The sequence below is a fragment of the Rhea americana genome, unplaced genomic scaffold (assembly GCF_003343005.1).
Source record: "Rhea americana isolate MKP2758 unplaced genomic scaffold, rheAme1 scaffold_88, whole genome shotgun sequence".
Classification (NCBI taxonomy): domain Eukaryota; kingdom Metazoa; phylum Chordata; class Aves; order Rheiformes; family Rheidae; genus Rhea; species Rhea americana.
In genome coordinates this window covers 2,597,322-2,613,119 of record NW_028187066.1, presented here as the reverse complement: position 1 = coordinate 2,613,119, position 15,798 = coordinate 2,597,322, and the positions used below count along the sequence as shown (strand labels likewise).

The 15,798-nt window shown below is 38.6% G+C and overlaps 1 protein-coding gene across 3 annotated transcripts in view; it reads right to left on the bottom strand.

The window, feature by feature from the left end:
- The window catches only part of MSRB3 (methionine sulfoxide reductase B3), a 93,528-nt gene that overhangs the window by 38,810 nt on the left and 38,920 nt on the right, over window positions 1–15,798 (bottom strand). For all 3 annotated transcript variants that reach the window (XM_085323844.1, XM_085323843.1, XM_085323845.1), the window contains one exon: window positions 2,956–2,984. In XM_085323844.1, coding sequence (XP_085179970.1) covers window positions 2,956–2,984 — 29 coding nt within the window. The remainder of the gene's footprint in view (window positions 1–2,955; window positions 2,985–15,798) is intronic.

Sequence of the window (15,798 nt, the reverse complement as noted above, 5' to 3'; positions counted from 1 at the left end):
CCCATTCACTCAGGTGTAGTAGGAGGGCAGCTAGGCCTTGTCACTTGGTTTAGGTTAAAACAGGAAAGGAGATGGCAAAATTTTTGGTGGAGAAACAAAGGAAGTGATTTGGTACATGGGGATCTCAATTCAATTGTGGGAAAACTTAAGTTAGGTGATATATGTTAACTTCATCTCAGTGTCGCATCTCACTGCTCTCACCTGAAATCTACTGGATGCAAACTCGAAGTGCTCACACCATTAGTCTATCAAGAAGAGCTTCTTAGTAAGATAGCTAAGCCACACAGGGAAGGCTCACATAGAGGGAAGGCACAAAGACAATGTTTTTTTCAGTCTTGGGGTCTCTGGCCATGAACTGCAGTTCGAGGTTATGAACTTTTTGTGATTTCCTTTTTTTAAAATGTTAAAATGCTTTTTTGACTATATATCTTATCTCCTTTTGCTACTACCTTTTAGCAACTATCTTTGAATGTGAGACATAAAGACAACAGAGAGCTGATAGTAATAGATCACTAAACCTCAATAATTCTTTGTTCCAAATRTAACATTCTGGAGGCAAAGAACAAAGCCACACCAGGGACACAACCTGGTCACACAGAGCCACACACACTGGTGATTCGTGATGACCAGGAGAAGGGAACACTTTGCAAAAGTGGCCAGAGTCCCACAACAGGAAAGCCTGAAACTATTCAAATCAAGAACTTTTTCAGGGATTTAGGGGGAAGGGATCAAAAACAGAAGATGAAAGTAAGGCTCTGCAAAGAAAGGAAGAATAAATCTACTAAATTCCTCAGCCTCAGACATTCCCACACTGTATCACTGAAGGTATACAAAGCACTTTGAAGTGGAAAGCACAAGGCTGAATACTCCTGTTGACATTCATGATGCCTGATGTTGACACTCAGGAAAACAAAGTTAGTTAATCACCTGCTGCAGAGAATTCTGATGCAAATCCAGAGAATATTTAGGAGTAGCAAAAAACAGAGGAGATRGAGAAGATCCTGCCTCTTTTACTGCTCATTTAGATTCATATATTCTTTTGTATGGCCTACTATAAATGGTCCTTACTTTCAGATCTCATTACAACCTCTATGAGCTCTGTGCTCTTGGGGAGGCAAAACCGTATCAACAAATGTTAATAAGGCCACAGCTCCAGCCTTGTAAGAATAATACTTAAGGAGTACCTTCAGAGAAGGCAGGGAGAGTAACTGTAATCCTGCAGTCTTCGGGCCTTCCAACACCTCTTTGTGAGACAGTCTGCACCCAGAACATGGGCAAACCCATGGAAAGAAGTATGTGGAGCACTCATAGATGGAAAAAAATGAAAAAAAAGCACATATTCCATCTAAAGAATCCAATCACAGAATTCTGCTGACATCTACTGAGCAGAGGTTTGCCTTAGCTGTGACAGTGCAAAAGACCTTTGTGAAAAAGTTTTATAGATACTATTCGCTTCCTAGGAAATATCATACCCCTGTCTTCACCTCAGGAGACTGGGAGGCAGAATAAGGCACATACCTAGAGTGCTGCTAAAAAAAAAGAAAAAAATCAGAAAACAAGAGTCCCTGACTGTAGCTTAATCTGCAGAGCAAACGGAAGTTCTGCAGAGAACATTTTTACCTCAACAGAAAAGTGAGCTGTTTGACATATGCTCTATACCATAGTCCTTATGACTTTATTAAGAAAAATGTGTGAAGCTATCGTTCCCTTGTCAAACTGTATTGTCAAGATCTAAGAAGCAGCCTTAGCATGTAGTTCATTCAAGCAATATTTAAAATGAATAATCTCAAACTCACAGATTAAAATCACAACAGAAGCAAGATGACTCAAGTATACAGGAAAAAAAACAGGAATTGGTCCTATAAATGTTTCCTGCTGTAGATTTCACTCCTAGATAGCTCCAAAGATAAAATCTACTGTGGAAAGAAAAGTAAGACTACTACCTCAGAATGCAAACCCAAATCATACTGTAATTGGGATAAAAGAAAATTTACTATTTCATAAATGCTCTGATTAATAGATATTGTAAAATTCATATCATTATAAGCAAGTGCAATCACCGCATTAAGTAAATCATATAAAGATAACATTGGCATAAGGAAAAGATTGCCATAATAATACCAGGTTTTCTCTTTGAAATAGTCTTTTCATCCTAACACAAAATTTAKTTTGAATGACCTCTTCAGGCAATGGACATGACAGCTGGTTTCAGGATGACAGGCTATTCTTAAGTGTACTGTTGTTTAAGGAACACCCAAGAACAGTTAACTGAGCAAGTAACAGTCTGGTATTAGGACTTCTGTTTTTCCCCAACTGTTTCCCTGTTTGCTGTCTTGTGTTTTTTGTCTTGTTAGATATACATTAACTTGTTAGACTGACCTTCACTTCACTCCCAATCTCTACAACACATTAAAATTCTTTAAAAATACAACTTGAGAGAGATTGCTTTTTGGTAAACCTTCTAGAGAGAGCTCTACAGACTGGTCTGGCATGCATTGTGTACACGCATCTGTCACAAAAATTTGGTGACAAATCATCTGCTTCCTGACAGATAGGCTGCACTGACTTCAAATTCCCATGAAAAGTCTTTGTCTGCCACAAAGAAAAATATTCTTCTTTAAAGCAGTGATCATTTTCATACTTCACCGCAGTCCTCCATTTGTTTTCGTTTGCATTATCATTTATTTGTACTATAATTTTTTTGATCAATTAAAGCCTGTCACAAAATACATCTTCCTGACCATCTTTGGGGAAAAAGTTAAGAAGACAGGAACCAATGAAGGAATTGTTTTAGCAATAATAATGCTGTTTTTAGATGGTGAGAAATTAAGGTCCTGTTTAGACTGACCTACCCCAGTCTGTTTAAAAATAAATTGAACTTGAACTGATAAACTACTCTTCTGAGATTAACCTGAGTAGTATACATTCAGCAAAACACTGAAAATCTAAACATACCTGAATTGGAGTCAAACTTTGTTTCTGACCTGGAAAGGAAAATAAAAAGATTGTAAGTCGTAAGAACTGCTTTATGCTATAAAAGCCATTTGACAGGCTGACCTCCCTCCCAACAAACATTGTATTAAACAAGATAGTTTCCCTATATATGTTAACATTTGATACATTCAAGGATATTTGATCCCTAGCAACAAGTAATATCTTTGATATTTTGATTTTCTTACAAAATACATCAACAGAAAAGACTTTTAAAAGACAAATCACAAAATGAATAAAGAAAATACAATATACATATGAAAACAGGATTGAGTTACATGCTGTGAATCATAAGTTGTTCACATGAAGTAAATACTGTTTTCATTTTCATTTTTAAAAAGTCATTAGTAGAGTTTTATTCGTGAATGTTTCCAATCTATTTTTGAAGCAGATACCATTTCATTAATGTCATTAGTATTGTATCCAGTGATCTGTACTTAGCTGAACAACATCCTATAAGGGTTTTGTTTGTGTCTCTCTTTAATTTACTCACTCTGTACATATGAATAACTGGTCTGATTTTCTTAAAAGTGGAAAGGGATGGGGGGAGGTGGAAAAGAGGGAGAGAGGAAGGGAGCCAGACCTAAATTTTAACTTGTTTTAAAGTCTTTGCAAAAAGACAATGATGTGTGCATTATGCAYCATTAGCTTTGGTCGTGCACTGCAGATTTTTCCCTCTCTAACAAGTAGTGTTTTCTTCTCAGGGCTTAGCACTTAGCAAATGAACCTTATAACCTGTATATTTAATAAAGGAGAAAAAAAAATTAGCCCTTGTGGGAACATCATGTTTCAGATATAGGTTAATAATACTTGTAAATGTAGAAGCCTTTGAAGATCTCAATTCAACTGTGGGAAAACTTAAGTTGGGTAATTACTCTCAAGATGCTGCTGATGTGCTGTCAAGCAGAATTAACCCTATGACTAGGCCTATCTACACAATCTTATAGCAGCTGCTATAAGACAGCATTGTCTATATCTAGCTCTCAAACCAATTAGTGGGCATGTTCCAGTCAGATTTATATTGCACCCTAACAATCAGTCGTACACATGTTCGTGGCTGTCACAGCAGGACACAAGGTCTGACCAGTGGGAGTTTTGTTAAAGGATGTTACATTGGCAGGAAAACGCATTTCCCCAGAAATTCTAAGTAGGAAGTAAAATGTCAGATCCTTTTATGCTGTATCAGGGAGTGGATATATCTTTGGAATTTATAGCCCTTCCTTTGGAAAAAAAAAATACCTGAAACTCAAGGACTAAGCATAGATTTGTTTTTTTCTTTTATTTTATAAGTTTGTACATGCAGGTGTATTTTACATGGATTCTATATATTTGCATATCTGGCATCCTAGTCCTATAGCAAGGATCAACAATACAGTAAACAAACACCAAATCAAGCACAGTCAAGAAAAATGAATAAGGTCCACATTATTGGAGTAAACAGTTAAAACCATCAAAAAGGAAACAACTCCCTTCTCTCCTCCTGTTTACTCATTCTGCACCTACTCCATTTCTCACTAACTTTTATGTTTTAAATAAATGTGACAAATAATGTGGTAAAAAGATGGAATGGTAAAAAATTCTACCTCTCCTGGGTTATCTGTCTAATTGGTATTTATAAATAGAGTATAAATACCAAAAGGACTGAACAAAGAAAGTATGTTGCTGACCTGCCTTCAAAATTAACACTGCCAATAATCTCCCTGGTCACCAGTCCATGTTGCTGTTTGGCAATGTATTTCAGTTCATGTTTATGTGTAGCGGRAAAAGGGGTCCACCCCCCCAAAAAGGTGCCTGCCAGTAACTTTGGGGATTCCACGGAGCTCAAATCAAAGATACTGTGCCATGTAAAGCTGCTTACTCAGTATGTTATTTACAATATTCTCCTCACTGCCTAGACTGTTCGCTCTTGCTCATCACCATATCACCAATGCCTCAGCTACCTGTATTTGTTTCAGTAGCGCTGGCCTCAAAACAGCAAATAAAGCTGGTGTCATTGGCTGAGACAGAATTATCTGCTAAGTCTTTAGGAGTAAATTCAATGGGGCTAGGATATGAGCAGCACAATCAAATTTTTCTTGTCTAAATTCTCGATATTTGGTATTAGAGAGTCAAAGAAAGACCCCAGTTCTCAGTCTGTATAGGTGAAAAACTAGACCAAAAAACACGTACCTGAATATTCTTTCTACCATGCTGGCTACATTTCACATGTCCTGCTGACCCCTCTGACAGCCCTCTGGCCTTTCACAAAAACCTTCACAAGATGTTGATRCAGAGCAGACATATTGACATTTCAATCTTTTTCAGGCAAGGAGAGTTTCTATCCCAGCTCTATTTAAACACCACCTACCACACAGTTGAAATTCCAGCTTTATAAAACACACTCTGAAAYAGGACCTTTTAAGTATTCCTCCTTGTTTTTTAACTGAACCGTAATTGCGCAATAAAACATTACTAGGTGAATTACCTGTCCATTTATCTCTATTCTTATATTATTTTTTTTGGCAACWGACACATTACTCTTCAGCCTGATTAGCCTTTACTACTGAGTGACTTCTGTTACGGGCTTTATTTTTCTTCTACTGAAACACATTTCATGGCGTGGCCCTGCATAGGCACCATCCTGACCCAGGACGTCACGTGCCATGCAAGGTTGGGCTACAGCCCTTTGATTCACCTTGCCATGGACGCGAGCACTCCAACACAGACCATCGGCAACTGGCCCCGGGTGAAGATGGCAGAGTAGGTGGGGAGGAGGGGTCACAAGGGTAACCAGGCAGTGTAATGAGTACCAAAGCTCTAAACAGTCATAAATTACCGGACAACAAATCAGGAAACTGATACAGGGTGACAAATGAATAGAACTTTGTCTGGCAACAGCAGAATAGCCATGAAGGAAAACACAACATGGGAGGTAGCAGTGGGAGCCATCTGAGAGGAGGGTCACCCTTGTTATGGTCGCCATGTCACCTTGGGAAAACAATGCAAAATTTAGGGCACAATACAGTACAGAAATTGCTAAGACATAAGAAAGGCACGGGAAAAAGCGAGGAAGATAATAAAGACTCATTGGCATTACAAATAAACTACTAACAGATGAGCGAGAAGTACTCCATAAGAATGCAGTGTGTTTAAACATCATCAAGGAGAGTATGCAGACAGAAATCCTTATAGTTCGAAATCAGAAGTAAAATCTTGACCTACTTGAAGCAATGGCAAAGCTTCCAGTGATTTCAATGGAATCAGCATTTTCCTCTACTTCTTCTCATATTTACATCTTTTTATTTATAGTACACTAGACAAAGCTATCAGAAACTAATTGCAAACAGGTGTTAAAAATACACAACTAATAAAAAAGCCAACAAAACAAGGAGAATAAAACTAAATACCAAAAGGAAGTACCAAAGGTACTGTTACGAACAAAAACACTCCTTCTGTCTCTTTTATATTTTTAAAGCTACTTCAACTAAAAGGAAAAACACCTCTCTACATTGTTATCACTGTATGTACTCTGATATTTGACTTCAGCATCCAGCCAGACAAGATGCACCTTACAGAGCCAGGCACTGACTTTACAAACTGTCTTTTTCCACTTATCAAGAGAAAAAAACAAAGAATAGCTCTGTGCATGTTTCTTTGCTTTTGCCCTGTGGGAGTATTCTGGAAGTCAGAGAATCATTCAGAAATATCTTTGGAAAGGCGGTTATATGAATAAAGAGAACAAGATGACATTTATAAAGTGCTTTCCATTTCCAACTCTGATATGACTCAAATACATACAACACACGTAGGAATACAGATGCCAAGCAGCTCAACTACCAACACACAATACATATGGAAGCAGTGGGCCCCGGGAAAGATTGAGCTAAGAACAAGGTGCTGAAATACTTTTAAACATCCCAGAGAGAATTAAGTCAAACACAAACAATAAAATATGTGATGGTCACTTTATCTGTACTGTAAAGAGGTAGCAGATTTGGACCTGCATCTTTCAAAAGATCTTTCAAAACGCATTGTAAACCTGATGTGCAGAATGCCAAGTGATGAGAAAGAAAGCGAAACAGATAGTGTTAATCACTGTATGTTCTTGTACCGTGAATTCTCCAACACTGCCTTCCCAGCCGTGACTGAACTACAATCATGAACTACTTCAGTGCCACGTACCATAGAATGACCAGACACACCACAGTTAAAGCTAATACAGATCTGCTGTTTGTCAGTGGAGTAGGCTTTTGGTCAAGAGAGGGAGAAGTGGACTTGCTACAGAATCTCTGCCCCTACATTACAACTTTGGCTTTTTCTTTCACCCTTCTTGATGCAGTTTTTATCCAATTCAAGATTTGTTGAAGCAAAATGAACATTCAGACAGATTCTGAAGGTACCACACCTCTCAGAAAGCACTTGATAAAATCTCTGGTTCTGATCTTTATAACAATTCCTTCCTTTGCAATACTAAGAGAGTCACCAACTCTTTTTGGCTTTCTTCCACCTTTGCATTAGCAGTTTATAGCAGGTTGTTCCTTTGCAAGGTCTGGCTTCAGGGATGCCAAACAGAGCATTGGTAGGGGCAAACATTGAAAATACTACTCCCCTCTGAAAAGGACTTCGATTGAATATGATCTGCTGCAATTGTAAAGATGATAACTACAACTTTGATACACCTTCGTTTTCAAAGAAACTTTATTTCATAGCCGCATGGGCAGTCTGCTGAAGAAACCGGGACCCTTGCAGGTTACCGATGCAATCCAAGCCAATCAGTGTCCCAACCCAGGTGACTAAACAGGATAAAATCATTCCTCTCTCTTTCCAGCTTGTTCCCAACAGTAGAGACAATTCTGAGTATGAGCACTTTTGGCTACAGTGTTTTTAGTAAGCTAAACAAGCCCAGGATACAACTAGCAAAGCAGGGTATCTTGCTGCTCTGTGGCCGGTGGAGAGACTCTGTGGTGTCTGATAAGGTGAAACTTCTCACAGGTATTTCCCAAAGTTGGACATTCATAATATTTCTCTCTCTTTCATCTTTGTGTGGATTCTCTGGTATAATACAATAATATATATATTATTTATAATAATATTATCTGGTATAATCTAATGTTATTGATCTCTTGTTCATGTCTCCCCTCAGAGATGGCATGAATGAGATCTCTCCTGATTTCATGGAATTTATAAGAACTTACTATCTTTGAGGTTTAAAATCCAGCCCCCTGTCAAATTTAGCTGAAATTGGCCAGTAGATTCAATAATAATGTTTTCTTATTCCGAAAGTATTGATACACAGCATGATTCCATAAGCCTTACTTCTTTAGGAAGCCTGGTTAAAAATTAATTTTTAATCTCCTTTTYCTAAACTACAAAGCCAAATTAACAAAAAGTATTTTTATATCTTGTTAGTCAGTGAGTAGACTTAGGTGAGTTCCAGACAGAGTTCATTTTAATGTGACAGTTATAAAAATATAAAATTAGAAACCTTCAGTTTCTGTAGTCATATTCCATACCAGTTCACTGTACTTGATTTTTATGTTAAGTGCACATATATACACAGTAAAGCATAACATGGAATAAGACCAACTTTTTTCCATACACACAATTAATACAAAGGAATGCCAATTTATAGTAGGGGAAACCAAATAAACTTAAAAGTTTACAAATTACATAATGAAATTTTACAGTGAAAATATCAATGAAATTCTTAAAAAAAATCAGTTGAAGTCACCTATACATATCCTTATGATCATGCAAATTTTTGCATTTATTTCCTCTTATTCCTAAGTACTTTCCAAAGGGATTTGCAGTACTGTAGATTCAACAGTGCTTAGTAGTAAGTAAATCAAAACGATCTCACAGGCTTGTCTTAATGAGGCCTTGTAATATTTAAAATATTCAAAATATTTAAAACGTTACGTTTCAAGTGTTCCCCTTCTTCTTCTATTTTGATCCCTAAAACTCATCTTCTACCTACCTCCTAGGAAATCTTTTACCTTCTGGAAATCACACTCATTGAAATGTCCTCTGCTTAGCAAACTGTGAGATCCCCAGTATTACTGTTCTGCTTCTGACTGCTGAGAACAGTTGTAGCTAGGAAAGACAAGCAAAAGGAAACCTAGGGTTTATGGTTGTACTGACTTGCAGCTGGCAGCCTCATCCTACTTGCTCCTTGCACGGTCAGTATTAGGCTGCAGCACTTCAGAGGATGCCTTACCACTTACTACATTTGGGGGCAGCAACGAGCTCAGTACAACAGAGCTGATCTACTGGAAAACCAAGACCAGCTGGCTTGTGGATCAAGGAAAAGATGAGATGAAATGCTTTTTGTTTTTTTAAACTAGCTCTCCCTATCCTAATCCTAATACAGAAATCTTGCAGAGTTCAGTGCTTATATGAGGGGAGTAAAATGAACATTCAGAATCAGCCAAGAAGCTGCCAGTTAAAGGATATTAAAAATTACCCATGAGCTGATTAGAAGTGCAGAATCATCTATTTGTTATAATGACTGCAACTCCTCTGCACCACACTTGCCAAACACAGAGTGAACGGAGTCTTTCCTCATGAGCTCAGCAGCTGCAGCCAGTGAACGTCGTCCCCCGAGCCTGGGCTGCAGCAGCTGCAACCCTCAGATCTGCCCAGCCTCTGAAGTAAAGGGCACAAAGGTGCAATTCATTCCCTGGGGAACTCTTGAGGACCTAGAGGACAAACTGCTGTTCCAAACAGCCACAGAAATTTGTAGTTGCCAGCTGAAGCCCCAGGAATGGCACACTGCCACAGCCGCAGGGCTGACTCTAGCAGTCATGAGCTTGCCCGAAGGGGGTTCATCCACTGGCACAAAAAAGTGAGCACATGGCAGCGCACTATCTGTGCTCCCGTGCACTAGCAGCTTCCCTCGGAAAATGCAGACGGTGCACTTCTCACCAGCCTCTTGCATAAAGCCACTCCCGCCCACCAGATAATTCAACACTGCCTCTGCTTCGTTAGGCACTCGGGTGTCTGAGGGGACCTGCGTTTAAAATCACACATAGCTTTCCCTTAACTCTGCTTTCCCATGGGCATTGRAACTATTATCTAGAATTGGAAAAAAATGAAAGACTTTTTGGAATCATAACAAAGATCTCGGACTTGATTTCAAMTTCTCCTTTTCTTGTTCTAGGCTGTCCACATTCCCTCTTTCAACGAGAGGCCTGTGAGGGTAGGTACAGTTCTTGCAGGTAAAAGCAGCATTGATTTAAATTTAATTGTAATTGAGTTTTCACAAGTTGCCCAACGCCTCTTTCAGGAGTTTACAGAGAATTCAGATTCCTTCTTGTATTCCTCCAGAAGGCTACACTCTACCAAACCAGGATTGCTYTTCAGGGCATAACAGGGATACTGTAAAATTAATCTTGCTAAGCAAGGCTGGGACGCTATCGGCTCTGGTTTGTTCACTGACAAATATTAGCTGCTATACTTTTTGCATTAGAAATTCAATTCTGTGTGGGCTCCAGACTGCAATTCTCTGGCCAGTACGGATTATCTGATCACACCATACTTGCTCACTACATTAGTGAGACAGTTCAAAACACTGGTGAAACAAGATGCAGTCAGAATAGGTCTGCTTTTGCTAAGGGGGAGCAGCTTCCAGTAGGGGCCAAGCACTGCCACCTTCACCTGGCTTAGTGCAAGATCTCATGGTTGTCATGATCACAGGACTGCCTGAAATAATCCAGYACATACAACTGATCACAGCTCGGGTTCAGCATTCAGAGAGGTTTAGATGTAGAGTATGCCAATAGCCTATATGCAGAGAGCAACTTATTACAGCGGCAAAATACTGATACTGAGGGTGGACCATATTGATAGTCTAGCCTCAGGGACAGATCGGACCTGCAGGCTGTAGATGGCTCTGARGAAGATGAGAGCACTCTGCTATCTTCAGTTCTGTTGAAACGACCAGGACTGCACAACAATTTGTCATCCACCAGTGACAGAGCAGGCCTCAAACAAATGCTTACTTCAACTATAAACTGATGATGCAAGCTCTTCTGATTTTTAACTCTTGTTAGCCTTTTCTCAGGGAAAGCCACAAAAAACTGTAGAAGCTCATGCAAGTTTTAAGGTCCTCAAGCTTCTTTGAGCTACGCAAGACCTATTACAAATTGGGATTTGGAGTGAGAACTGTTTGGTAACACTGTCTGCTGACCAAGTCCTACACTGGCAAGAGCTAACTTACTCCAAACTGATTTTATTAAACAGAACCAGCTATTTTTGACATATGGAACTACAAATTTTGTTAGGAGACTAACAGTCAGTCACAGTAGATAAAGTTGCTATTTGATCTTACTACTGACACTATGTGACAGTTATTTCTTAGGGGCTCTCTCAGCTAGATGGYAAGTGCTGATTTGTCATTTGGCCTGCTCAAAAGATACAAAGACAAATAAGGAGGCTGGTAAGTACTGCATGCTAACAGTACTTGCTATTTACTCAATACTAAAATTCCTATTCTAATCTGACTGAGAAGAGGAACATATAATGTCTTTCTGAGAGCAGTGGGACTTAACTGATTTAGGCTAATTTGAGTAAATTAATAACTATTTATTGTATTATTATTATATATTATACATTAATATATAATCATCTTTATTAAATATTATATTAATATTTATAAAAATAAATTAAATAATGAGACCATAACATGGGGTAGTCGCTGCTGCTGCTGCCAAACATTGGCAAGGCCACRAGTTGTGTTGCCAATGAACCCAATTAAGGCAATGTAGCTACCATTTGTAATTCCCATTTGCAAACACTTAGCACACCTATGAGATCGAGACCTGTACAAAACAAATGCACATTTCCCCTTACAGGAAAAGGAGGCAGAACTGGGAAGACAAGTTTCTTCCTCCAGCTTGCAAGGAGGTGTTTTGCTTCCTAGAAAGTGACACCAGAAATACCTGCATCCTTCTTGCTTCTTACTGACTAGCTGAAGTAACTAACTGCTCTTGGCTTTCTGTTTCTGTGAATGCCATTCCTGGGCACCCAGGCACTGCAGAGGGAGCCCAACACATCTAACCCAGGACTGCAGATTTTACAAAGCAACAAAACCTCCAGCAGCACTCAGCACTTGCTATAGGAAATACTTTTGTAGATCTAGCCTGGTAATTGAGATCCTTCCTTAAGTTACAGGCACAGAATGGCACAATTCTCATGGCACTGCAATACCGCCCAAACATATTTTACTTTTCTAATGATTTACTTTTGGATGTCTAAGAGACATTGAGAAGTCCACAAAGCTCCACAAAAATCAAATAAATACATGACATAAATAAGGATGTAGCTATTTCTTTTGGTGCATGTTCAGGATAGCCAACACCATTACTGAGAATTCCTTACAGGAAGCAATAAAGGCAACAGTGGGTGATTTATTAAGACTTGGCAACTCTTTTCTTGGCCTTAAAAATTGGAAACTGACACAACAATAATATTTCTTTTTTAAAAGGATGTCATTCTGTTAGGCTTCCCACTTCAAACCATCCACACCAMACCTTTCTTACACAGTCTTGTATGTGGCCAGGGCCATGACTGTAGTTTATTAAATACTGAATAGTTTCTCCTCTATGGAAGCAGTACAAGTCACAGATGTACTTCACTCAGGTCCATTCTGAGCTTCTCTTTCCATGACTATGGACAGAAAGGTATTTTTGCATAACATATAACTATTTTGCATAATATAAAACTCTTTGAAAAATCAGAGTAGGTGCTATCCTTCAAATACAYTTGGCCCTTAGAAAACATAGTGGTATAGCTAGCTCTCCCTGTAAGCTGACATAAAGACACACAACCTTGCCCTGGAGACTATCCAACCATGATAAACACGACACAAAAAAAATGAACACAATAAGGTATAGTTTATGAGCACTAATTACTTTTTCTTTGGTGGGTTAGCTTTCTATCACATCAATTTGCTGCATCAAGACACACTGCAACCATACAAGGGCTAGGTCCAATGAAGGGGAAACCATGAAAAATGCCYAGAGAATAGTGGGGGGAGCATAGCTGCTCCTTTTAGCACAAGCCCGCAATTAGATTGGAGTAAGTGTAACACAAAACCACACCAGGGCTGTTTTGCAGGAAGGGAGGTTCTTGAGATTAGTTTATTGTCTCTCTCATTTATTGCTTTCTTTAGGCAGCTGCACTGGGATGTAGGAGACTGTCTGGTGTGAAAGTTCAGAGATAGAATAATTAGATTCAATGGCATGATTATGCATTTTATGTATGAGCCACCTTTGACTGTGGAAAAAGTTAAAACATGTTCTCCATAAAGCTCGGGTGGTTTCTCATAACACTAGTACAAGTAGGTAGATGAAGAGATGTTAAATTCCTAATTGTTTCTTTTATCTTCCCTGTGATAGAGACAGAGTTCTGTTTTTAAGACGTACCAAAAACCAGGTCTTTCATCTGGAGTGTAAAATTCATGTGTTCCCAGACCTTGTATGTCACATGGTAATGAAACAACGTAAATCAGAAATGTTAAAAGTTGAAGTTTGTTAATATTACTGCTGAAGCTCCGGTCCCTTTCCCAGTTAAACTGACAGGTCCATAGTCCAAATATATATATTTACAGATTACAATGACATAAAGAAAAAAATTAATGGACACCCAATGAGAACCAAATGGAAATGCAAGTTTCAGATGATTATCTGGAATTTTTTTAAAAAGAACTACTTGCATGTATTTTAACTGGGCTATGGACTTTCTGTTTATTGTACTACCATCCTACTTCTAAGATTTAGTAAATAATATACATTTTAGATTTTCTTACAAAATTTTCTTCCCATTTCTTCAGCCTTCTGGGCTGAAGCAGTCATCAAGATGCAGGAATGAATCTTCCCTAGTTGAAGAATTTGTTATATATTGATATTTTAGGTCTGAGACCAAGGATTCTGGCCTGCTAGTTCTTGAGAGTGCTGTAAAACATTTGTATACTTCTGCATGATGACATTGAGGTTACTGCTTTTATATAAAACATTTGTATACTTCTGCATGATGACACTGAGGTTACTGCTTTTACATATTAGTTTTTGCCACTAATTCCAAGGCTAGAATATTTTGGAAGTATGCAGTCCCTGCATTGTGTATCTTGTTTTCAGGCTGCACAGATCAACAGTGCACTGAGGTCAATGGTTGACATCACTGAGGATTTGGATAGAGAAGACAGAATTGTCTTCATTGCCACAATGCTAAAGCAGGTTTGTTTGTTGAGCTCAGAGAGTTGCCTACCAAGGGTCTTGCAAGTGAGAGTAGATTTACCAGKATTCCTGCTTATACTGCAATAACTGCATTTATACTGCAGTGCAGGCTCTATTTTATGTAATGGAAGAGACTCCATTACCACTCAGCATGCACCTGGCTGTATCTGGCCCTATAGACAAAATGGATGGACCTCCCATAACTCTCTCCATTTGTTCCCACGCTTGCTATCCTCTTCAAAACGAYTGGCAGAATTTGATGGAGAGCTGAGGTGGTGAGAGCTCACGTCACAAGGCAACACAAAGACTTCTTTTTGTTGGACTAGGGCCCGTTCTGGCCTTGGAACACAATCAGAAGGGTTTTCTCTGATGCCCACTGGCCTGAGATTTATTAAAAAAAAAAAAAAAAAAAAAAAAAAACACTCTTTCCTCCTCTATCCTCTCATAAAATCAATAGGGAGTCTCCAAGAGAATCTGAAAACAGGGACATTTCCATATAGCTCATTTCACACAGAGAAATACAACGCATTACCTTTAATTCAAAGAAGTCAAGACTATGCCAAAGCACACTGCACATTTAAGATAATCACAGGCAAATCTTATATTGCAGGTTTTTTCCCATATAAAACGGATTGTGAAAGCAATGGAAAGCATTTATATGAACTGCTGCTGTCCAAAGCTCACCTTGCAAAAAATCTACTCTTTCTTCAGCAGATGATAGAAAGGAATCCAGTCCTGAAGGTTCAAGGTGAAATCTTGGCTCCATTAGGTTCATTTGCCAAATGTGTGGACTTCAACAGAGCCAGGATTTCCCCCATAAAGACTTAGCCATAGTAAGCAAGGGTAACTAAATAGCACAGTAGAAAAACAGGCTATAGATCCTACTTTGTACAACCAAAACAAGCACCACAGTAACATTCAGCATGAGGATATGGTCTCGGCAGAGTTCATAATAATCAGCTTTCCAACTCAAAAAAATCACATTATGACCGGAGTTTCTCTTGGTGATCCTAACAGAGAAATCAAATATAACAGAGATGGAGTGTTTCTTTCATCTTTATAGACAAGTCTCTTGAGAACAACTATCATTGCCATGTCTGCTAATTCTGAAGATACATTAAYTTTATTTTTCTTTGTAAACTACTACTAACCCAGTTTTGTCTACTGTTAGTGCTATCCTGACCATCTTGCTTCATGCTGCTGTAAAGGTCTCTCTTCAATTGAGAAGGACTGAGCCAGTGTGGACTCAAGGAAAAAAGAAGCAAGAAATGAAATTCTCCATCAGAATGAAGAAAAATGGCCAGAAATATAAAAGCATACATAAACAAAAACTGAAAGCAAGCAGAATGATGCAAAGATTGAGAGAATTCAATCAGCACTGCTTCTAGCATGCAATTCAAGGCTATCATTCCCACAGTACTTCTAACAAGTATTTTTCATGCGAGACGCCAACATTATTATTTCTTTCTTAATCCTGGGCTCAGGTCCTAATTCAGCAGTGTATGTGTGCTAATTGGGAAGGATAAAAATCAAGTAAGCCCTGGGTTTTGTTTTCTTAGCTGTTTGAATTCTAAAAAAGCATTTCTTTCTTTCC